Genomic DNA, 24,768 nt, shown 5'->3' on the forward strand with positions numbered 1-24,768 from the left:
CTGGAATTTGCACAGGATAGTAGAAAGGCCAGGTGGTCTCAGAGGCTGTTTTGTTCGCATACTGATATCCTGCCTTGAATTCCAGTCTGGTAATTACACTCTACCCATTCAAATCCCTTCTGTAGTTTTATTTTGCTGTGGCTTGTTCTGACTCCTTTCTTGAACTGTTGCATAGCATCACTGCGTGAAATTGTAGCTGCTGCTTTTTCATGATCCTCTGCAGGATGCATGACTTGATTTCTGCTTTTTGTCAGTGTTTCAAGCTATTAAGCACTTAAACTTCTGTTTGGAAGCTTGTACTAAGCAAATGTCAGATATGTTTACTGTCCTCAAATGTCTGTGACACTTAAACAATCACAGGGCAAAAAAACCCTCCAAAACTATGTGAGGATGAATGATCCTGAAGGGAAAGGGAGTAAACCACAGGCATTTATCTCCATTATTTTGTGCTACACAAGCAGAATCTGGATAAAGAAAGAAAATCAGACTAGTTTATGTTAATTTTTTAATACAAGTGCAGTATGTGTTAGCAAGTTTTGTTTTTCTAATTCTAATATTTTTTTTAATTCTAATTCTAATATGATAAGATGACAATATCAGAGAAATATACTTTAGGGTAATACCTCTGCCACCAAATGCACTCACCTTGCATTTAAAGGGTTTGACATCAGAGTGAACAATCATGTGGGCCTTGAGAGTCTGCTTTTGCACAAAGCTCTTGAAGCACAAATGGCATTGATAGGCTCTGATATTGGTGTGGATCAGCACATGTCGCTTCATGTTGGCCAGCAGAGTAAATTCCCGGCCACAAATTCCACATTTGTGCTCTTTCACACCCTGAAAGAAAAGAAAAATTCTGTAGTGGAAAATTTTCTAGGTAATTTAATTGTCAGTACAGCAACTTATGAATTATTCATTCTGCATTAGCAAAGTCGATAATAAATTATTTCTCTTTTAACATTTTTGAAGGTATTTTCTCCTGACAAATTCTTACAAGCTTCTGAGAAGCAAAGAAGTAAAACAAAATGTAAGCTTAATGAAATAATGAAGCCTTTTTTCAAATAAATCAGACATAGTCAGTGTCAGGGCTTCCCTCTCCTGCTCTACGGCTTAAGTAAAGTATTGATTATACATCTCACATTTTCTGCAGAGAGAAAAACCTGGTTATTCTTGGTGTGATTTTCAGTAACCACTATGGAAAGATTTCATTTTATATGAGGTTTACAGAGCATTTCCATCACTTTTTATGCTATCCACTCAATTTATTACTGCGTAATTCAATATCCTTACTCACACCCATGTGGTCTGCCAGCTTTTCAGTGATTTAGATACTACGAAAATCAAAGAATTGACTACTAAACAGCTTAAGAGTTTAACTTGCTGAAGGTAATACAGATTTACCAGTGAAGTGCTGAGAGCAGTTACTCCTTCCACAGCCCTTCTTCAAAAAGACGTGAAATGACTGCCAGTGGTTTTCACAGTTAATTACAAAGCTAAAACTGAACATCGCCACCAGTTTCAAGTGTCTGCTCATCTGATATGAGGCTGTGTTTAGTCAGCTAAGTACTATAAATTATATTAATGGTTAATCAACCTGTGGCTGTGGACAAAAAAGCATAAGCTCTCTAAGGGCTCAGGGGCATTTAATTTCCTGTGACAAAAAAACCTACCAAATCTTCAATTAGTGGAATCTTCCATGGTAAATCCGAAGAGCAGGGAATCTCCAGAAAGAACAGAAATTATAAGCATGAAGCAGAAAAGAAAAAGCAAATGTGAAAGTAGAGGTTGTGCAGTTTTCAAGGAATATGTGACTATAAGACTCAAGTACTGTAGATTTCTGTATTTCTAATGTTTTTCATGTAAAAGCCAAAATTCAAATGTTAAAGGAAAAACATGCAAATCTGGCAGCAAACTTTTTTTAAAGTGAAAGGATTTGACTTCTCTTACTATTTTTGTAAAAATGGATAGTCAATTTCAGAGCTTCTTGAATGGAACAACTGCATTTTTCCTATTTTTGGAAGCAATCTTTTCGGAAAAGTTCCAAAGCTTTCTCGTACCCTAAGCTGACCCTTCTGTCACCACTGTCGGCAGAGGCAAGACTGCTACTTGATAGGAATTGACTGCTATTATGATCCTGCTTGTCCATTTCTATTAACTGGCGCTCTGGTTAACATATGCACAAAGGGGAATTTTTCTTAGGGTTATTTTGTTTTTAAAACGTCTTATTATAAGGATTCTTCAAAATCTGATGATTTTGGCATGAGTAATAATGCACTTTTTTTTTTGCTACTGTCCACCACAAACGCACATACTTCCTAAGTAAGGGAACAAAGTATCAGAACTGTTTCAGTAAAATTAATCAAAGTTTCAGTAAAAATAATCTTTTAAAATTTTGAGATTGGGTGGTGGGTATACAGCTCTGCAAAATTTGACAGAAGTCATTCCAAAAAAACCCCCAAGAAACAGAGAGATATGAATCCAGTTTGGGGAAGCGATACAGGGGGTTATATTGAATTCTTGCTTATAACAAAATTGGGTTTGCATGTACTTTTTTAAGGCTGACAAAGACATCTGGCTGATACGACTGCCAGCAATGCTGGAGTTTCTGTGTAATCCTCTGCAGCTGGCAAGAGACCACATTTCTGAGGAGGGACCTATCTACGTGTATCTTTCATGGCCTCTAATCCCTGTACTACCTTCAGATGCAAGGTGAGAGCTGGCTTACCTTGTGAGTCAAGGAGTGCTGCTTCAGGTGGTGGGGCTGCACAAACTCCATGCCACATTCAGTGCAGATGTATGGGCGGATGTCTTTGTGCTTCATCATGTGGTTTTGTAGCTGACTTGGGTACTGGAAGGTCTTATCACACTCTGTGCAATTGTACTGTATAGGGCCACGGTGGGTGGTTAGGTGTCTCTTCAGCTGGGCCAGAGTTGGAAAGTCCAGACCACACTCCACACAAATGTTCTCCCGTCCACTCTCATGCTTGGATTCATGTGCTTTCAGCTCACTGGGGTAGGCAAAACCCCTGCCACAGATCCTGCAGTTGTAAGGTTTGATGTCACTGTGTTGCATCATGTGTCTTTTAAGGTGACTTGTTTGAGTGAAAGCCTTGTGGCACACCTGGCACTTATGTGGCCGAGTGCCCTGGTGTGTCAACATATGCGTGTGCAAGTGGCTCAGCTGCTTGAAAAGCTTGCCACATCGCGTGCAAGCATGTGGCTTAATGCCACTGTGACCCAAGATATGGGTGACCAAGTTGTACTTGGATGTATAGGACTTCTCACACATGGGGCATTGCCAGCGCTTCTGTTCACCCCCCACATCAACATAGTAGCTGTCATCTATCTGAAGGTTGACATCTACTCTTTCCACTTTCTGTTTATTTTCACCACTTTCTCTTACTTCAGCCCTCCTGAAGGGTGGTTCTGGAGGTCTTTTCATTTGAAAAGGGTTCCTGAAATGAAAATTTGGTGGTACAATGAAAGGAAACATTAAGCCAGGGTGGACTTTAGGATAATAAGGGTAAGGAGCCTGCATGAATGCTGGGCTACTGGGCCATGCCATGTTAGGCTTCACTGGTTCTTGCTTAATGGGTTTGGCTCCAAAATGCTCCAGAGTTCTGTAGAATTGAAAACCAAAGTTGCAGAGGTCAATCATCTGGGAACTGTACTTGGGCTGAGCTGGCTGTTGGAACACCAAGGGGAGACTGGAAGAACCTATGTCATTGTGATCCTCAGGTCGATCTGGTGATGATGAGGAATCCTCAGGAGTGATGGGAGGAGGCATTTTTGTTGGCATGCTCTTGCGTTTGCGAGACCCTCCTTCCAAGGACCCCTGGAATGTTTCCATGTTTTCAAGAGGAGGAGGACCGTAGCGGAAATGTGAGAGGTGTGTTCTGAATTCTTCATCAAATTGCGTTCTGTGTGGCTTTGTAACGGGGCTGAGAGGCTGCAGGCAGAGGGAGAAGGGAGAGGCTCGGGTATTGTCCACATTAAAACTTGTTTCTTCGTTCTTCATCATATTCAGTTTTCTTCTCTGTGGCCCAAATTCCTTAAAATAAGCAAAAGAAACGCCAAATCTGTTTATTTCTTCATGTTCTTCTGGGTTTAACATTCTATTGACCATTTTATTGTTTTGAAGGTTGTTGTGTTTTTTAAATAAATACAACTAAGGATTTCTTAGGTCCATATAGGACAAAGGCCTTTTAAAGCAGAATCAAACTGGTAAGTGAAAAGCAAAAAACTTTGGTCTTCCTGTAGCAGATTTGACCCACACAACATTTTTTACAACATAAACATACTGTAATGTGACACACTCTTTCACAGATGAACCAGTATAGCAATGTTTCTGCCTATGCCAAATCTGTTTATTTCTTCATGTTCTTTAACATTCTATTGACCATTTTATTGTTTTGAAGGTTGTTGTGTTTTTTAAATAAATACAACTAAGGATTTCTTAGGTCCATATAGGACAAAGGCCTTTTAAAGCAGAATCAAACTGGTAAGTGAAAAGCAAAAAACTTTGGTCTTCCTGTAGCAGATTTGACCCACACAACATTTTTTACAACATAAACATACTGTACTGTGACACACTCTTTCACAGATGAACCAGTATAGCAATGTTTCTGCCTAATTTTATTCAGTCTGTCTGTTTGTGGGCAAAATTCTGTCCTTGGCTGTGCATGAACAGGCTCTAGAAATTGGCGGCGCATCTAAAGGATATGGCAATACAAACAATAATATGCACATTTATTATGGTTGTGACATGAAAAGCCAAAGCCAAAAAATGTTAAACTTCTTTGTATCATTAACATGTGCTGCTGTGAGAGAAAACAATGGCCAAGTGATCTAAGGACACTGTGTACCATCAGGTTTTGCGCCATGTTTCCTGGCTGCTCGCACTTTGTATTGTAATAAGAAGGCGGAGATTAATTTATTTTCTTTGTTTTAATCACAGACATATTTGCCTGGCAGATCTGGGAGAGGAAAGACATTTGACAGCTCTCCAAATTACACTCAGTTTAACAGGCTTTATCTATGATTTTTTTGTTTGTTTGTTTGTTTGTTTCTAAACAGGTGGGCAAAATCACCACTATAAAACTAAATATAAAACTGATGTCAACAAAACCCCTGGGACTCCAGAGTAACTGACGCCTAAAAATGCTCTGAGCATATCTGATGATACAATGTAATGAGGCAGATTAATAATTTTCTCCTGGAAAAATTTTATGTTACACTGATCATACGGGGAACTTCATCTGAAATTGTGGTTCATCTAAAACATTGGTTATAAGTTTTGGTTAATCTTAAATACAGCTGCTACCTTTTCCCTTGTCCTTCTAGAGTCATAGAATCAGAAAACTTTCATTAGAAAAGACCTTTAAGATCATCAAGTCCAGCCAGTAATTGCCAAATCCACCACAAAACCATGTGCTTAAGTACTACATCTACATATATTTTAGATACCTCCAAGGATAATGACTCCATCACTTCTGTGGGCAGCCTGTTTCAGTTCTTGACCAACTTTTCAGTGAAGAGGTTTTTTCCCTGGAACAACTTGAAGCCATTTCCTCTTGTCCTGTCACTTGTTACCTGGGAGAAGAGAGAGACAAATACCCACCTGGTTACAACCTCCTTTCAGGCAATTGTAGAGAGTGATAATGTTACCCCGGGGCTCCTTTTCTCCAGGCTAAACAACCCCAGCTCCCTCAGACACTCTTTACAGGACTTGTGAAGCAGACCCTTCATTAGCTCCATTGCCCTTCTCAGGACATGCTCCAGCACCTCAACGTCTTTCTTGGAGTGAGGGGTCCAAAACTGAACACAGGATTTGAGGTGTGGCCTCACCAGTGCTGAGTACAGGGGACAATCCCTGCCCTGCTCCTGCTGGCCACACCATTGCTGGTCCAGGCCAGGATGCCATTGGCCTTCTTGGCCACCTGGGCCCTGCTGGCTCATGTTCCGCTGCTGTCAGCAGCACCCCCAGCTCCTTTTCCTGTGGCAGCTTTGCAGCCACTCTGCCCCAGCCTGTGGCACTGCCTGGGGTTGCTGTGACCCCAGGGCAGGAGCCAGCACTGGCCTTGTTGAACCTCACACCACTGGCCTTGGCCCATGATCCAGCCTGTCCAGATACCTCTGTAGAGCCTTCCTGCCCTCCAGCAGATCAGCACTCCCATCCAGTTTGGAGTAATCCATAAACTTAGCAAGGGGACACTTGATCCCCACATTCATCCATAAAGATATTAAACAGGGCTGGGCCTGGTACTGACCCTGGGGCAACACCAATGGTGGTCATCTGCCAGTTGGATGTAGCTCCACTCACTACCATTCTCCAGACCAGGGCATCCTGCTATTTTTTTACATAGGAAACAGTGCACCCATGAAGCCATGAGCTGTCTGTTTCTCTGGAGAATGCTGTGGGAAATGGTGTGAGAAGATTTGCTGAAGTCCAGGAAGACAGAATACATAACTTTTCCCTTTTCCACTGAGTCATAAAAGGAGGTCCTGTATGGGAAGTAGAACTTGCCTTTCATGAACCCATGCTGGCTGAGCCTGATCCCCTGATGAGCTGTTCTGTACATGCTGTATGATGGCACTCAGTATGACCTGATCCACAATCCTCCTTCCAACCCTTCTTGTAGGTGGGAGCCATATTTGCCATCCTCCAGTTAACTGGGACCTCCTCAGACATCCAGGAGTGCTGGTAAATTATGGAAAGTAGCTCGGTGAGATATTTTCACCAGCCTTTTTGGCACCCTTGGGTGGATCCCATCATTCCCACAGACTTATGTGGGTCTAAGTGTTGTAGCAGCTTGCTGATTATTTCCCCTTGGAGTATGGGGGCTTCATTTGGTTCCCTGTCTCTGTTTTCCAGCCTGAGCTCCCTGAGAACAACTGATCTGCCTATGTAAGATTGAAGCAAAGAAGGCACAAAGTACCTCAGCCTTTTCTTCACCACTCAACACTAAGTTTCACCCCACATCCAACAAAGAATGAGGATTCTCCTTGGCCCTTTTTTTTACTCAAATGTATATATGAAAACATTTTGTGCTATTTTTTGTGGGAGTAGCTGGATTAAGTTTGAGTTGGGCTTTGGCCTCTCCAGTTTTCTCTCTGCATAAATTCTGAGGGATGCACTTATATAAATGTGTGTATTTGTGTGCATGTATCTAGCCAACCAGACAAAGGTTAGGTTGGAAAACACATTTTCCCTCTATCATCTCTGACATGTTGATTCTATTTATAACATCATTCCTGGAAATGCTGGGTGGAGAGCATGAAGGTGAGTGGAGCACTAAACACACTCCTATTTCTATTTTAGGAAGTTCCATGCTGGATGAGTCTTCTTCCAAAGATAGATGAAAGCACATCTCTGTGACCTAGTTAAGCCATGGGCAAGAGAAGACATCTTAAAAAACTTTGTGCAAACAGACTGTTTCCTTCTAATACTGTAGACTCAGTAATTATCTTTGAGATAAAAGTGTGAAACTAAAGGCTCAGTGACAAAACTCTAAGACGGAAAGTTTAGACAAAATGATCAAACAACTCACAAAGAAGGAGGACTAACTGAAGGAAAAGTGAAGGATATATAAACTTATGACTCAAAAACCACATTGGATAGAGGGAAAAGATAAGATAAAATAATTGCTTACAACAAAAAGTGAAGGATATATAAACTTATTACTCAAAAACCACATTGGATAGAGAGAAAAGATAAAATAATTGCATACAACTTGGACATGTATCTCATAATTATACCACAAGATTACTTTCAGTCACGAGCGCACTGACTGGAAATAGTGCACATATATATAAACAATATCAATTCAAGTAATCATGGAATATCCTGATTTGCAAGGGAACCAGAAGGATCATCAAAATCCAACTCCCGGCCCTGCACAGGACACCCTCAAGCATTACACCATATACCTGGGACACCCTGAGTTGTCCCAATGCTTTTTAACTATGTCAGGCTTGGTGCTGTGACCATTTCCCTTGGAAGCCTTTTCCAGGGCAGAACCATCATCTGTGTGAAACAGCTACTCTTGATATTCAAACCAAATGTCCCCTGACTCTGTAACAGGCTGTTTCCTCAATTCCTGGTCACTGGTCACCAGAGTGAAGAGACTGGTACCTGCCCTGCTTCCTCCCCTCATGAGGAAGTTGTACACTGCAATGAGGTCTTCCCTCAGTCTCTTCTTCTTCAGACTGAAAGGGACAAATTACCTCAACTGCTCTTCATAGGGCATCCCCTCAAGGCCCTTCACCATCTTCATTTATATCCTTCATATAATGTGGTACTAAAAACTGCACCCTATGATGTCTATGTGCATGCATACATATATATATAATATATGTGTGTATGTTTCATCAGAGAGAATTTCTACTGGGTATTTATACTAATGTTTCCTTGTCACCCTAGGTCCCTAGTCAAAATAAGCAACAGTTAGATCTTGAAAACTCTTTGGGTACAGAGGTTTGGCTTATTAAAAAGGGAGAAGGGGAAAGGAATCCCCCAAGTATTGAAAAATCCTCAATTTATTTCCAAAAAAAAGAAAAAAAGCTTTTAAAACTCATTTTTAGCAGAGTAAACTCACACAATTTGAACACAATGCTTATAGATCAAAATCTTCCCTATGAAGTATGTGCCTCAAACATCTTCCAACTTTGCCTCATTTTTCCCCAGCAATAAGGGTACAAAATTCTTAAGAAAGTGCAGAGCAATTGAGGACCCAGTTATGTTCTTTACTGCTTTTGTTGGATTATTGAAATGCTGCCAAAAGTACACAGAAATGACAGTGAGTTGTTTCTAATTGCTTTCTTGTTTCTTGGCTGCCAGTTACTCCCCTCTTCCACATCGAGTTTTGCGTGACATTTCACTCTTTTGCAACTCAGAGCTGTAGAACGAACCCCTTGAAATTACCAGAAAGAAACATTTTCCTTGCACTACTAACCTTTGACTACTTTCACTGAGCACATGAGCTTATTCCATTGGCCACAGCTACAGGCATCACAGGACCAATCCTACAAGGGAAAGTGTTTATAGTCAGTAACCAGCACAATCAGAGATATGCTGTATAATCCAACACCAAGTCTATATCTGGATCACCTTGTTGGTTTTTCTACCCCTGAAACCACCATGATATATACATTAATTATTTCTTCTTTCATTCTGGTGGCAACACCTTGCTAATTTGAAGGGAGGCATGATCTTAACTATGTCCAGAACATAATTCCACAAAAAAATGAGTTCTGAGGAAACCACAGAAGAGACGACAGGTTTTACCCCAATGCAAAATATACTGAGGGAACAGTCCCTTGTTCTTTAAATAGCTTCAGCAGAGAACTTTAATGTTTTAGTCCAGGTCCACAGTACTTTTTTTCTACCTGACCCTGGAGTAGCAGGTGTCATTTTAATACTCAACACCAGGGAGTTTGAACTTAAATTTTTTTTTATTACTTTAATATTTATTTTTATTTACATATTTTTAAATTCAAATATCACCTAGGGACCTTTTGTGTTTCCTATATAAGAACTTTAAACTTCTTTCTTTCTGCACAACTTATTATTTAAAATGTAGTGCTATGTAGTATGATTCTAAACATTCATGGTCATAGAAAATTCTATCTTTTATCAGTGGTAGGTAAGCTACTAAGTTTGAAAAGTTGGTTTGGAAACTCACTGAGACAGAGATTTCCATGCTGTACTGGTCCTTCCACATAAACTGAATGCCCACTAAACTGAGCACTCCAGAACTAAAGTCAGTTTCTGAAGAAGAGACAAGCATCCACAAATTTTATTTCTTTATATAAATGGAAATACAGTATTTTTGAAGAATAAAACTACAAATTAACTCTTCCTGTCCTTTCAAAACAAGAAAAGTTAGAGTGAGTTGAGATAGTTTTTGAGGAATTTCTATGCAACAGCTAATATTTTTGCTAACTTCTATGAAAGAGGAAGAGAGTTTAATGCAGAATATAAATCACCATTTACTTTCTCACGTTCTCTCATTTCTAAGACAAAGGATTAGAGAAAGCATGTAAATGATGCTATTCACTCTACAAGCAAATATATTGTCACAGTCTCCAGTACTGGAGTCAACAGCAAATTTTCTTAAGAATTCAGTAGAATCAAGATTCTGTTTCCTGGACAAAAGTACTTTCTGCCTAAAGACTAATAACATGTCCAGCCATAAAAATGGGAGGTTATGAAGTTTCTCCAATTTAAACACTGACTACAACTGTTCTGATTTTTCTCCTGGACAACACAACCATAAAGCCAGAAATAAGGCTAAAATGAGTGAAAGAGATACGACAAAGGTTAATGGGTTACTTTATTAGGAGGTCTGCACTTATGTTTGCTCTTTCAGAAGAAGATGAAACACACAAAGTGGAATAAGTCAAAAGGGGGCTAAATTGGCCAAACAGCTTCTCTTCTCTGGAAGAGAAGTTCCATGGTTAATTGAACAAGTAGGACTGCAGAAACCATGCCCTGTAAGAGTGCAATTCTGCTCTCCTTGTGAGGCCTGAAATATGGGCGCCTGTAAGCAAAGAATCAAAACTAACAGCTCTTTCTGTTGGATGTGGTAAGAATTCCTGACAAATTTAACACTATTACATTTCTTGAGCTGGAGTTGAGCAGTTGGCGAGCTTCAGCTTTACTGAACAACCAGCTGGAGTTTTTTTCAATCACTGATTCTTGTCAACTGTTATTATGGCAATAATTATCATTATCTTAATAGGTTTAATGAGCTCTCAGTCTGCTCTTCCAAATATGTTTTGGTTTTTAATGTATTCAGTTATACAGCTGTTGAACTAAGGAGAAAATTATTTACATAGTTTTCTCTCATCTGCTATTTATGCAAAATTTACATCTGTCTCAGTATCTGACTGAGGGATTTTATAATACTGAATTAATTTCATTTCAGCAGTGAAGCATTCTCCCTACTGAATCTAGACAGCTTTAACTTATTTGTCTGACTTTGAAAATGCCAAGAACACCTGTATTAAGGTGAAAATGTCCATTACTGTTAACCAAGTATTTTTGAGTAGTACACATCTCATCCCTCCTTACAATTTTCCCTGCTATCTTCCTTCATTGAAAGCATGAATCCTTCTAGGCAGAAAGTAATAAAACATATCGATGCCCATATCAGAATTTCTCTAAAATCAGTGTCAAACCTACCATCCTATTCTTTAGGGAAGTCAGTGCAAGCAGCACTCTCCATTCCTGTTCTCCAGGCATAAATATCCACATTTCAAGCAGAACATTTTGAAAAACGGACCCCATTAACACATACGGAGTGTATGTTAATAAATTCAATCTGACTATATAAACTCTGTGCATATTATGTGCATGTATAACTAAGATGTATTAAGACACCCAAATCGGCCTTCATGTTTCTATGCTACAATGTTTGAAGTTAACCTGAAAGATTATATATGTTTTAAATTAAACTTCTTCTTCTGTCACAGTTTGGAGTTGGGAGAAGACAAAAATTTGGACTACCTTGTGAAATTTGGACTACCTTGTAAAAAAAATATGGATTTGTAGAAAGTATTCAAAATCAATGAGTGCAGTTTTTGATGAGGAGACACAAATATGGTGGAAGTTTTTAGAAAAACAAACCTGAGCTGAGAATAATAGTCATTGAGTTTAGTCAAATACTTTGCAATACCACTCCTACAAACACTTATTTCCTCAGTCTCACATGCATTGAAGTGAGATGTCAAAGGAAGTCCATGACTTAACCATTAACTTAATTGTCTATGGAGATAAGGTTTCTTGCTCCATGTCTTTTACAAGGCGTATGTCTGCTTAAATGGAGAGGGCTATCAAGATAAAGATACTGCCATAAATATTTCTCTTCCTTTTTTGGATTATCATCACTAATAGAACTGGAATTAGAAATAAGTAAGCAATTGTTCATGAACACGATCTGGACTGAAAATGAGAAGTGGAACAGATTAGGTTTTTTCTTCCTACATTAGTATGATAGTACTAAGAAGATCAGTGTCTTTTCACTTCTCCCTGGGAAATTACCTTCATCTGCTGGTAGCAGGCTTCAGGATAAAACTTCTTCTTTCCATCAACAAATGTCAGGTTTTTCTCTAAGTGAATACTTTGTAAAATAAAAGTGATAACCTTTGTAATTCTTCACAGGACATAATCAGACCTCATTAAGGCCTGTGGGAAGACTTCCAACGGCACCTGAAAGTATTTCTCACAGTTTGCCTTATTATTTGTTATGGGTTCTGTTGCTCAATGAGATAGGAGCCCACCTATTCCTCAAACAAATGAAAAAAATACTCATATCCTCAGAACATATGTCAGCAGGTGGCAACCTTTGCTGACAAGCTTAATGAAAATCAAAGGAAGTTAGCTGATTAAAAATCTGACACAGTAAACAGATACAACAAGTAATGAACTTTCAAGGACATCTTATTTATTAAATTATTTTTTATCTTCATTTGCTATTTTGGTATCATCCTAGATTCTAGTTTGAAGATCAGTCATTTTAGATATTCCTTCTGGTCTAAGGGCTTCCTATCCAGCATAGTTGCATTAATATTGTCTGGGAGGTGTCACCAATACAAAGAAATGGGTCTTCTCAAAGGAAACTGTGCAGTAGAAATATTCTCCCTTCATTGTCTTTGCTTCTCCCAAATTTTAATATTTTAACTTGCATAATTTTTTGTATATTAGCTGAGAAATGCAGAAGTCAAACATACCCATTTGCCTGCACTGTCTTTGAAATCCAGATAGATTTGTATGTAAATCTCATTTGTTTCATTGTTTGTATTCATTTTTAGTGAGCAAGACACTATGAGCACTTTCACAGGAGTATAGTTACTTTGGTGTTCATTGTAATAGAGGAAATCCCTTAAAATAGTATCAAAATGATACACATTCACTTTTCCATAGCTTACAGATAATTTTTTTTTTTTTTACTGAGCCTTTCCATAGCTTACAGATAATTTATTTTTTTTTTATATAATTACTGAAAGTATTGAACAAGACTTTCAGATTTCCTCTGATGAAAGTCTGGAGCAGTCCCACCATGTAGCCTACTTAAGCTGGGGTACTGTTTATGGCATCAGATGTGTTTATACGGTTTATGGAATAATTTGTGTTCCATGTTTGAATTGATTCAATTTAAACCAAAAATAAGTTGACAGATGCTGTAGTGAGGTAGCTGCAGATTTACTTCTTCTCTCCAGTGTGAGTGCTTAGTTGTCAGTTTAACAAAATGGTTGCTATACCTCTTGTTGCTTTTATGTGTGCTCTGTCCTTATTCCAGAGACACCTTTGTTACCATTCTCTCTACCCTTCTGCCACCTAACAAGGGAGTGGGCGAGGGTGACAGAGCAGAATGTCTAGGCTACCCACAGACAATCTACCTACCCTAGGGGCTTACTGGCAATGCCTCTAGCAGTTCTTAGCCCTGTGGACCTCTCTAGTTATTTCGGGTCATGAACAATGTCGTTTTTGAGTATAGTTTAAAGTGCTAGTTTGGATCTTTATTTTTCTTATCCTTCTTTGTATTTTTTTTCTTCCTCTTAATGATTTTTCTTAGTCCTTCTCTTCCCTCTTCATTTCTGTATTCCATCTGTTGTTCACCCCCTCTCTATGTCTCTATTCTGTTTGCTAAAATGATCAGCAACACAGAGACAGTCTGCATAATGAAATGAATGTTGAGTCAACAGACTCTGAATTGTTACCTCTTTACATAAAGTCACCCCAAACCACAGCTACACATGATGGCAGCTTGCAAGGAACAGCACATTAAATGGTCTTACAGTGTGTAAATGGACCAAGATTTTATGTCCTCATCGGAGCACCTGCATCTGCCTGATTTGCTGGTACTGACATGGGATTCAAAGCAGCGTTGGAGCGCAGGGCGGAGGGAACAGCCGCGCGCTGGAGGCCTCTGGCTCCACCGCGTAGGCCCAACTCTTCTGGGCCCACAGCAGGCTGGGCTCCGGCCCTGCCTCCTGCTTTTCGCTGCTGCTCCGCAAAAACCTGCTAAGCGTAGCTTAGAGGGAACAGAGCCTCTGGTGAGGCACAGGAGGATGTCAAGCCAGGCATGTCAGCTCAGGCTAGCAGGGTAGTTCACCCAAGACACTGGTATTGGGAAGAATACAAGAAACAGGAAGGCATATTATGTCAGCTTTCCAGCCTGATCTTCAGGCACCTTAAAAAACTTCCTGCAAACAGATTGTAACCTGAAGTTACGCCTGGGAGGAGTCCAGACTCCAGAGGGTTGAAGTCTGCAGCCCCTAACAATCACATCTGACTTCCCCCTGCTCCCTGCCCTTGGCACTTGCGCTTCTGTTAGCCTAAACGCCCAGCTCCAGACGAAGGAGACCAGAGAGACAAGCGCAGGCTTTAGGCAGGGCACTCCCCTAAGAGGAGAGGTGTGGGTCCAAACTCCTTGAGAGGGAAATTAATCAGTCTCCTGTCTTGTGGATTTTGTATTTTTCCCCAAATTTGATGTTGTCAGTGTATGTGCAGTTACATGTAAGTATTCTTACAGGACTTGGTTCCTGAGAGTATTTTGGCATAGATATCCTGAATTTTCAGACCCTCCTCAAAGCTCAGGGCTGACAAGATCAGGTTTGCCATAATGGTGAGATTTGCGGCACATGTAGTAGAAGAGTTTCAAACGTGCAAAGTCTAACTGGTGCCAGAAGACAGGGTGGAAATGCAATTTGATCCTGCCCTCACTAGGCATTGGAATTAATTATGGATTGGCCAGCTCAACTAATTACTCAATTAAACAACTCTCATCCTAAGCAGCCTGCTTAATTCTCTCTCTGACATCATCTGTGTTGCACTGAAATAATTATGTAATATCTGGGGTGTAGCTGAGAACAAGATTTGGGATTAGACTGCTGTGAGGTGATGAAAATTAGACAAATTTCTTCCTTTTCTTAAGTGGATAAGGCAATCTCATTTTGTAGGCTGGAACTATGGATATGTCCCTGCCTTTATAAAGTATGTGGAGTCACTTTAATCACTGTTTATAAAAGTCCTATCACTCCATCCCTGTTTCCTGTCTATCCCATATCTGCAAATGCAAATTAAAATAATGCAATTTTGGCACTGTGGAAATCCTATGTGTTAAATAGTTTTTCCTCTGGAAAATTATCAAATTATGTCCACGAAAGCTTTAGGGTTTTTCTCCTCTACAAACAGATATAAAAAGAGACAGCGTGAACAAAAAGACCAAATGAATAACATAAATATTAGGAAGGATTTTGTAGTAAAATAGCGAGGTTGGATAGAGTGTGGAGTCCTTAAAGAACACTTTGGGTATAATCTTTCCACCTACAATGCACAATCATTAAACACTATAAACAGAACAGAGAGGGTTTGAGCTGTTGTTTTAAGAAAAATAACAGAGCTATGAAGAACATCCAAAATTAGAATGATCAAAAAAGCATGCCCTTCCATAACCCTCATGCTGTCCTATTTGAGCTCTTATTTTGAAAGCAAACCTTTCACTGGCATTCATGACCTTTAAAAAGGAAATACACTGAGCTTTCCTTCCTACTGTAATCCCAGTGTCCTTATCATCTATATGGAAGCCAGAGAGATGGTCTGTTCTCCTCCCATATCTTTGTTGTCTTAAAGGGTAGCTAAGGGCCACCTTCAGCTTGGTTCTTCAAGCCAGCCAGCTGGCTACCCCCATCAGCAGTTAATGGCACCTTATGGGCATTGCATGTACCTCAAAAAAGAAAGGACCAGATAAAATGTGTACACATGATTGGAAAAGGGCAAATTGATTAGAGGAATGTATGGAAGAGATTTTGTAAAGTTTCCAAAACAGATTAAGTTTTAATGAAAGGTTAGGTTTTTTAAACATGGAAGAGTATAATTAGTCCTCAGCAGAACCATTGCTTTTTTGTATTTATTTTGTGCTCAATTCCTTGTTTCACACAATTCAAAACTCATAGTGAAACTGAAGGTTGCTAAAATGGTAGGTACCATGTGTTTCAGTAAGACATGTTATATCCTACAAGAACTGAAAGAAGAGGATTTCACCCACAAAGTGACAGAAGTGAGTACATATTTATGTGTGTGTGTGCGATTTACAGAAACATATCTGCTACTAAACTCTTATCTTAGTGTCCAGTTATTAAAATTAATCACCAGATAATGCTTTCCTATTCATTTAGGAAAACACGAATACATTTTATTTCAGGTGAAGACTGAGCAGATTTCTTGCTGGAAAAGCTTCTTGGCTGTAAAGACTGATTAATCCTTCTTAGCCTGTATTACTCACTTGTAATTAAGCTGGCTTAGTAATGACTTAGATATTTCCCTCTGAACCTAAGTACAGCACAAAACACAGTAAAGGAATTAGACATATCAGTGCTGCTCTTAGGACACCACTGTGTTTATTTTGTTGAGACCCAACAATAAAAAAAATAAGAATCTCATCAATAAGAAAGAGTTTTAAAAGGCTCTTAAGGCAAATTGCTGAGCCATTGGAAGGAACTTCTTTTGATATATATCTGCGTTGTGATTAGGGAGCTCTGCTTTCCAAACTGCCGGAGAATAAAACTTCTATTAAAGCTTTGAAACTGCACTGAATATGTATTTATTGTCCAGAAAAATTATCACTTTCACATACACCTCACAATTTCATTCAATGAGGATTAATTTTAAAAAATTAGTTTGAAGAGAAATGTGTTTACTTCTTCAGTTCCAGCACAGAATGGCATTTTTGTCTGATCATATGAAGTACCTGTAAGAAGTAGTTTAAGATATCTTCTTCTCTGCCTTTGCCCTTCATTTGTGGTGCCAAACTTGAATCTTGTCCTTGACTGAACAACAAAATACTTTCCCTCTCTGATCCCCAAAACATTTCCTGCATCTTGCTCTTAATGATTTTGTTAACTTGTAGAAAGTTTAAAAAATAAGCACTAGTTTGTTGCCAAAACTACAGAAAATCTGAAATTCAAAACAAATTCTATCTTGCTTCTACAATTTCCATCAATTAGAAAACAAATTCATTTGGTCAATATGGGGAATAATTCTTGAGGTTAATTATTTTAAACTGAAACAGATTTAAAATTATAGTTTTACTGAATTCAATAAACTAGCATATCGAGGGTGAAAGACAGCTCAGACTTAGCCAAGTAGCACCAGCAGATATTGGAACAGAGACTGGAATCACAAATAAATAAGCAATTCTTTTTTGTCAAAAAAAAAGTAAGAAGAAAATCAACATAGTTTGAAACCTGAAATTCTGAACATTTTTCAAACCAGTCTAGTACTAATCCTTCCTTCACCGTAAGTGATGCTCTGGATAGTAACTCAGTTCAGATTTTCATCACAAGAAAAAGGAAACCAAAAACCCCATCAAACCACTGTGACTCAGCAGCATGACTAAGAATGGCCAACTGGCATCATAAAATGAAGCTTTGTAAGAAATCACCTTATGTATTAATATAACTGTCTCTACCAATCCCTGCCCATACGTCCACAACCCCATCCCAAATCATTCTATCCAGGATCTTTTTCCTGGAAAAAAAAGTATCACATACAAAACCATGGAAAAATTAATAGGAATTCTTGCAGTCTTTTAGAAGGAATAGCAGGTAAGGCTCTGGTCTGGGCTTAGGAACATTACCCAATGAATTCTGTCATGACTCACTGTCCTAACCAGATTCATTGCCTTCCAGTGGGAGTCTGTTCATTGTTTTTTAGCAGGAAACAAATTAGCCAAAATTCTTGCAGCAAGTCATTAGGTTGAACCCTGAGTCCTGATCCCTGTCCTGCAGAATCCAGTGATAGCCATTCAACTACATTCTTTACCTGTGACTGAAGTTTAAGTGGGGTTCACTTTCTGTGGGATGTGAAAAAAACAGTTAATGTGTTTGAAATGAAAGATTGGTATTTCTGTTTTTCTGGCAGAGGAAAGAGGAGATGGTGAGCACCATTCCTCCAATATATGTGACTCTTTCTGTGACATCCTCACAAAACGCTGCCTACAGACACAAAATTCTTCCAGAAATCTTGTGTCTTGGTGTCTTCGTATTGTGAGTGCAGCATTATGCAGGAAAACTGTTTGATGTAGCATTCATACTGCTGTGGTTCCTTGCTCTGTGATTCTATTAAAAAAATATTGTCCTTCTCATTTATAAATGGATGGGCATTATTTCTGGTGAAGAGGTCCTCTATACTTTTATGGAATTCATATCTCAGGACAATGGTTTTGGACAAATACAGGGTGATCTTCACAGCTTCAGAAATCTACAGTAAAGAACTAACCTAGGGTGGGCTTGTGCCTACCAGATACCTCAAACTACTTCTACTGATTCTTAGAAGCTGACAGATGCTCTAAAAACAGGTCATTCCTCCCTTTTCCACCTCCTGGTATTGTTTTCATTACGCATGTAGTCTAAATACTTTTAAGGAAAAGCAGACTAGTAGAAAAATATTATGCTAACTGGAAGTATTGTATGACAGATGCTGCCTTTTCAAATAATGCTCTAAAATTATTTTTATCTGGAGGTGAAAGACCAAAGCTGAAACACTATATGCTCTAGAAAGCAGCTCAGAGAAAAAACTAAACCTGAAATACTCACTGCATTCCAACACATCCATCCTGGATACCTTTCAATTTGGTTCAGATCCCGTGTATTGCACATTGGTAAGAATACATACTCTTTCCAATTTAAAATTTTTAAGTGGCAGATCCAGTACAGAGCCTACCATGAAAGAGGAAGTCTTTCATCACTGCAGAAAGAGTCTAAGAGTTACATTGCAACCCTAAAAAAGGAAGACTGAAGTATAAGTGGCTCTTTCACAACCAGCAATAGCAACAAACAAATTTAAAGGAAGACTAGAAGTCATCTTGTCCTTCCCAGCCAACACACTTGTGGCTTATCAGAGGGCTGGTGTCAGAATAGGAAAGGGCAGAACCACATGGTTCTCTCCCAAACCCACCACATCTGGTCCTCCATTGTGGGAAGACCAAGATTCTTCCATGCAGGGAAATTAGGCAGTGTCTATTCTTCATCAGGCCTGCAGACAGAGGACTGTGTGGGTCTTGCTGTGCATTAACATTGCTTCTACTACAGCATCATCCAAGAATGTATCCTCCTTCTCATGCCTTGCTTTCAATTGTAAATCAGTTTTACCTGTCTCAAGCTCTTAACAAAATGTGATGTTATCAGTGTAGGAGACCAATTGTCAACTTTGTATTTTTCAGTGTTCTCTGAATTCTAGTGCTTCTAATGAGCATACGCAGATGAAAAGTTGGGTGTTTCCAGGATTACTTTTTTGAAGATTGACAAGGGAAAAATAGGTTTTCAGAAAACATACTTCTTACCTAAGATTTTTCCTTTAAATAAAATGAATTCCTGCACATCCACAAAGTAGGAGGAAAATGTCTTAGGGTTTTTGCTTCCATGGTAGAAGAGGGAGGAAAGGAAAGGAAATTAAAAATAGGGTGGTATTTTCATCCTACATTTAAATAAATAATAAGAGGTCTTTTCTAACATCAAAAGCAGGAAATTAGAAATGAAAGTAAAAAGAAAAATATTCACATAATTTCTTCTCATAACCTCCAGAGCACAAAAATATTTTCTTTTATTACATGATTACTTAGCTTAATTACTACCAGTGACATTACAGTTTTTACGGTACATTAAGAATTGTTGGTTGAGAAAGAAAATACTGTGTTTCACTTATCAAGAACACAGTAACGTGTATAAAACCATTTGTTTTACAGAAACAAGTGAAAATGCTTTTACATTTGGAAGGATCTAAAGCAAATATTAAGTAATATTTTTCACTGGATCATTAGTATTTTAGAAGTCAAGCAAGAAGGACTAATCCCCGTCAGGTAGATATAAACAAAAAATACACATCCAGCATGCAACTCAATGCATGTTTTAAATAATTGCTGGGGATTAACATAGGCCTCTTCATTGGATAAAAATCTGAATATCATTTATAAAATGCCACTGAATTTTTACAGCAATGGAAAGCTGCAGTCTCAATTTCAGAATAGCAAATTTTTAGCAAAAATATCCCATCTTTTTTCCCCTTGAATTTGTTTATTTCTTTTCAAAGGCTTTGCATTATTTGTGTCTCTATGATTCTTTCTTCTCCAAGATGACATTCCTTTCTTTTTAGTGGTCTTCTGAGATCATAAGCTAGGTCATGGAAAATTACTGCACATAAGAAGAAAGTAACTATTTGGTTTTAATAGGTAGTTCATTTTTTCAAATTTTGCTTTTTGGTTATAAAATTAATCCATCAAACAAATAATTTGACAACAATCTCTAGCAGTCTCACAGCACTTATAAGGTCTGTTTGAAGGAGCAATTTGATTGGATCACTTGGTACTGAAGAATATGCATTGATGCTTAACAACTATGGGTCATTTTTTATCAACTAGTAAATAAGATGTTGCCTTACACACCATTGATTTATGTCCTTTCAACACAGCCACAGAAAATCCCCATTACCTTATGCAGCCTGTACTGCTTTTGTTTCTTATGATGAGATTCTGCTGACATGTCCAGAAGAGTGGAGCAGTCCACTCCTCTACCTTTCTGCACCACTGAGTCTTTGCAATTTCAAAGATTGAAAACAATGTAAATTCTGTCTGAAATCTATATTCTTCTGTCTCAGTGTATGGGGCTTGAATTGGGTTGCTTCTATGATTCACCCCTCATACTTATCCTGTTCTAAATCCTGCATATCTCTCTAGCACTACTAGGAACAGCACCTTAAAGACATGACGCTACATTTATCTCTGAGATGCACATCATGTCTTTCAAACCATCACTTTCTGCTCTGCACCCAGATAGTCCTAAAATAAGGCTCTTGTTGACGTGCTTTTGTAAGAATGAAAAACAATAAAAACCAAAACAAAACAAAATAAAACAAAATAATAAAAAAAAAAGGAGGGAAAAAAAAAAAACAAACCACCTCCTTGGGATGCAAACCTTCAAATTATTTCCTGGTCAAAAATGTACATTAGACATGCCAAAATGTTACTAGGAATGTAACTCAGTGCTACTATTCTGTATCAAAAAAGTCTCAATACTTTACACATAAAGAAGCTGGTCTTAAATACAAAAAGGCAATGACATTTACAGAAACACTTCTCTTAGCTTCTATACTTTTTGAACCAGACCTATTAACTTAGGATTTCCACAGGCTACAAATTTTTTCTGTAACCTCTCTGCCATTACTGGTATAGCTTTATTTTTCAATTTCCAAACAAAAGCAGTAATCTTCTATATTTTACTTCGTTATAATTGAGAACACATCAAATGGAAATAATTGCTTTAAATAATTCTCTGAGGAAATACATACACCGACTTTATGTTATATACATAAATATGGCTATTACCAGTAGAAGCAGTAAGATTTTAAGAAAAATGAACACAAATTGTCTCTTTTTATTCTTGGCTTATAATTTTAAGAGCTGAGCCATTAACATTAACAGTCCAGTCTCTCACAAACATTGCGGTGAATAACTGAAAATTCATTGCACAAATGTTTAATTTGTGCTGTAAACCCGTAGCAAATCTGTACCCGATACAGACTCAGACTATACCTTTCTCTGCTGTAAGTATCTCAGTGATGTACGAATAACATGTCATTTTTGAATATCAAAAGTGATTTGAAAAAAATCATTTTTCTGACACCTTAAGATAGATATTCATTCTGTTACAAGCTCCTGTTGTACAAAATCATGTTACAGTGGTTCTGGCAATAAATTATACAAAGTGAAAATAAATAAGCTCCAAAGGATTGCAAAGATGTATTTTTAAAAGGAAAATAAACCTAATAGATAAATTATAAGAATAAAACTCAAAATTCAAGGTCTATTTTTTACTGTCAAATTACTAAGCATTCCTTTTAAAAAGTTTTATCTGTGCTTATTATTGGGGATTGGGTTTTAAAACAGTATGTACTGCTTTTGTTCACCTACTATGATTTGAACAAATTTGTTCATATATATGTATTTCAGACTAAGTCTCAGAGAAAGAATTTATTGTATATATGATCTAAATCAAGAAAGCACAAATGTTTATCATCTTCAGCAATAAAACCTGGACCTAAAGGCTGCAGCTTACTTTCACCTATATGGCAAACTTAACTTTTGAACCAACCAGACCAAAAACTTAAAAGTGATTGCAATCCAGACTAATTCCCTGCAGTTTAAACAAAATTCCACCACAAAAACAGAGTTTATGTAATTTTCTGTGTGTGTTTGGAAGACTCCTATATGTCTCACTTGATGTAAAAACTGGGATTCCAGGTGTTTGACATGTAACTGTCAAAATAGCTGTCCAAATCATGTCTTTAATTTGAATCAGTATATAGTCACATAAAAATAAACCCAGATATCTCAAGGGGAAGATGTAGTAGATGGTTTTCATGGCAAGATCTGGCAGACATTTGTTATTAGCAGATAACAAATTGTTTATGAGTTAAGTACAACCAAATAAACAATTGACTCATACCAAACTAGACTGAGTGGCAACATTAAGCTAAAGAGTTCAAGAAACAAGTTATTTCCATCTCCTTTGACAAAACCCCCTTTGGCTGCTCCCAAAACAAAAGGAATTTACAACTTACCCAGAAAATGGGCTGAATTTGTGGTAAACCATTCCTTCTTATGGAAAAACCTGTAGAAAGACACCAAATAGAGGGAGGCAGAAAGTCCTTTCTACTAGTTGTTTCAGTGAGGGCTGAGAGCAGGAGGCTGTCCCAGGGCGGAAGCAGCCCAGGTACCCTGGCGGGAGCAGGATTTGGAGCAGGGCAGCTGGAGCTGCCTGACAGCCTTTTGCAATATCTCCCCACCATTTGTAGCCTCTCTGTCTGGGCTGTGGGCATCCTGCACTTCAGAGAGCAGCACCTTGAAGAAACACTTAATCATAAGATAAGCAAATTCTCCTTTTGCAAAGAAGTGGATACCTGTCCTATTTCTTGCCCCACGTCTGCATTCTGCTTTTTTAAAAGTATGCAGGGGGGGATTTTTCTCATGCAATATTTGAAACCTGCTCTTGCAGGTTTCAAATTGCCATTTAACATGGCAATTCTGATCATTCTGATGCATTTACAATCAACATGAAAACATTATTGGTGTCTAAATTTTGCAAACAATATGCTATTAGGTCCATCATATTACCGATGTGGGTGATCAGCCTCAGTGCTGTTATGTACTGCACAACATGAACTTTTGTTTTGTTTTTTTCCAAGTGAGATCCAGGAACCATCTTACCACCTCCTAAATGTCATTGTTCCTAGACTAATCATATACACAGATGAGTAGAGATAAACATGTGTAATCCTAAACACAATGGAGTTTGAAGGGAACAAAAACAGCCAGCCCCAGTAATTCTTTTCCCAGTATAGCACAGGTTGGTGTGTTGGAGCAGACTTCAGTACTGGCAGATGATAAATTAAATACATTGATTCCCATATGTATATGGGAATACATATTCCTCTCTGTATTTTAGCAATGGCCCAGTGAATCTTGCTGAAACTGTTGGTATAAAGTTAGTGAAGCCTGTAACAAGATTTTCGTGGCAGGACTTATATACGCAAAATTCACAGGAGATTATATTGTGAATATTATCAGCCTCATTAGAAAATACTTTCCTATCTGATTAGGTTAAACCATATGGTAATAGCACTATTATCTAAAAACCAGACTATAGGTATCTCTAGCGTAAATAGACTGCTTATTAATGCATATGGTTATTATTCTTTTATCAGTTAAATGTGTATGTAATTAATGCCTTTTCTTAATACTAACACAGATATATATATATATATTGCACTTTTAAAGAGTTAATCATAGAAGCATTTCACTTAACTTACCAGTTGTTGAAGCTGGAAGGAGTCTTGCCCTAAACACTACCTGCTCTGATGTTTGTAATATCTGTGTCTCTCTCCTGCTGTCTCCCTCCCCCCGGTGCAGAGATTGCAGTAAACTTAGAAAACTAGCAGGGACAATGTTTCAAATGACTTAAGAAGGAGAACAGGAACAATCATTTCGTTCTCTTTTTTTTTCAGATGAGTACAGTACCTTCAGAAAGAAGGAAGGAAGGGAGGGGAGAGGAAGTCAACAACCCTTTGCTTTCCTGCAAAAAAATAAGGAAACAGCAGATAGCAATCTCATTTTCTCTCAAACAAAATGTTTGGAAAAATAAATATATCCAATCCAAAAGGAATTCCTTAAGTATTATATCTGCATTATTGGCTTCATAAAACCCTCTTTACAGCTTGTTATGTGCAACTACATGAAATGAATTTCCGAAGTAGTAGGTAGGAATAAGACACCCATATCTTATGCAGAACAATTAGCTGTAAGCTTGCATAGATAATGAAGGCTTTTACTATAGAGAAAGACTAATCATAGATATATACACAGATCTTGTTTCCATGGTGATATAGGTAAAGAAATGCCTAAAACCCCTATTTACAGTGATCACAAGAAAATAGCACATTGGCTATTTATAGAACACTGGGGGAAAAAGAAGGGTGATGAAAGGGGTCAGAAAAATTGTGAGGATCATAGTTTGATACTGGCAGTGCAATAATGAGTAATTGATCTCAAAGAATGGCATTATAGAAGACATACTGATTTAACCAAACAGAACCAATGTACAGTGTTCTAGAAGAGATTTTATACTTCATTTGTTACTTTCATTCTTTCCCTATTAAACATATTTTGACAACCAGATACTGGCCAGCTGGCCAGAGTTATATGTGGGATAAGT

At 38.1% G+C, this 24,768-nt stretch overlaps 1 protein-coding gene across 10 annotated transcripts in view; it reads right to left on the reverse strand.

The window, feature by feature from the left end:
* Positions 1-24,015, reverse strand: part of ZNF366 (zinc finger protein 366) — a 31,959-nt gene extending 7,944 nt beyond the window's left edge. The window contains exons 1-8 of one of the 10 annotated variants that reach the window (XM_039729595.1): positions 23,867-23,970; positions 22,619-22,668; positions 19,347-19,420; positions 8,955-9,024; positions 6,527-6,700; positions 5,467-5,592; positions 2,726-4,051; positions 646-837 (exon numbers count right to left, since the gene is read on the reverse strand). In XM_039729595.1, the coding sequence (XP_039585529.1) occupies positions 646-837; positions 2,726-4,051; positions 5,467-5,487 (1,539 nt within the window). In that variant the 5' untranslated portion in view covers positions 5,488-5,592; positions 6,527-6,700; positions 8,955-9,024; ... (1 more) ...; positions 22,619-22,668; positions 23,867-23,970. Of the gene's footprint in view, positions 1-645; positions 838-2,725; positions 4,115-5,466; positions 5,593-6,526; positions 6,701-8,954; positions 9,025-19,346; positions 19,421-22,618; positions 22,669-23,866 lie in introns of those variants that run through there. The other 9 variants (XM_039729592.1, XM_039729590.1, XM_039729593.1 and 6 more) reach the window with 9 other exon arrangements.
* Positions 24,016-24,768: the final 753 nt, after the last annotated feature.

Source organism: Passer montanus, unplaced genomic scaffold (genome assembly GCF_014805655.1).
Source record: "Passer montanus isolate IOZ18808 unplaced genomic scaffold, ASM1480565v1 scaffold7, whole genome shotgun sequence".
NCBI lineage: Eukaryota > Metazoa > Chordata > Aves > Passeriformes > Passeridae > Passer > Passer montanus.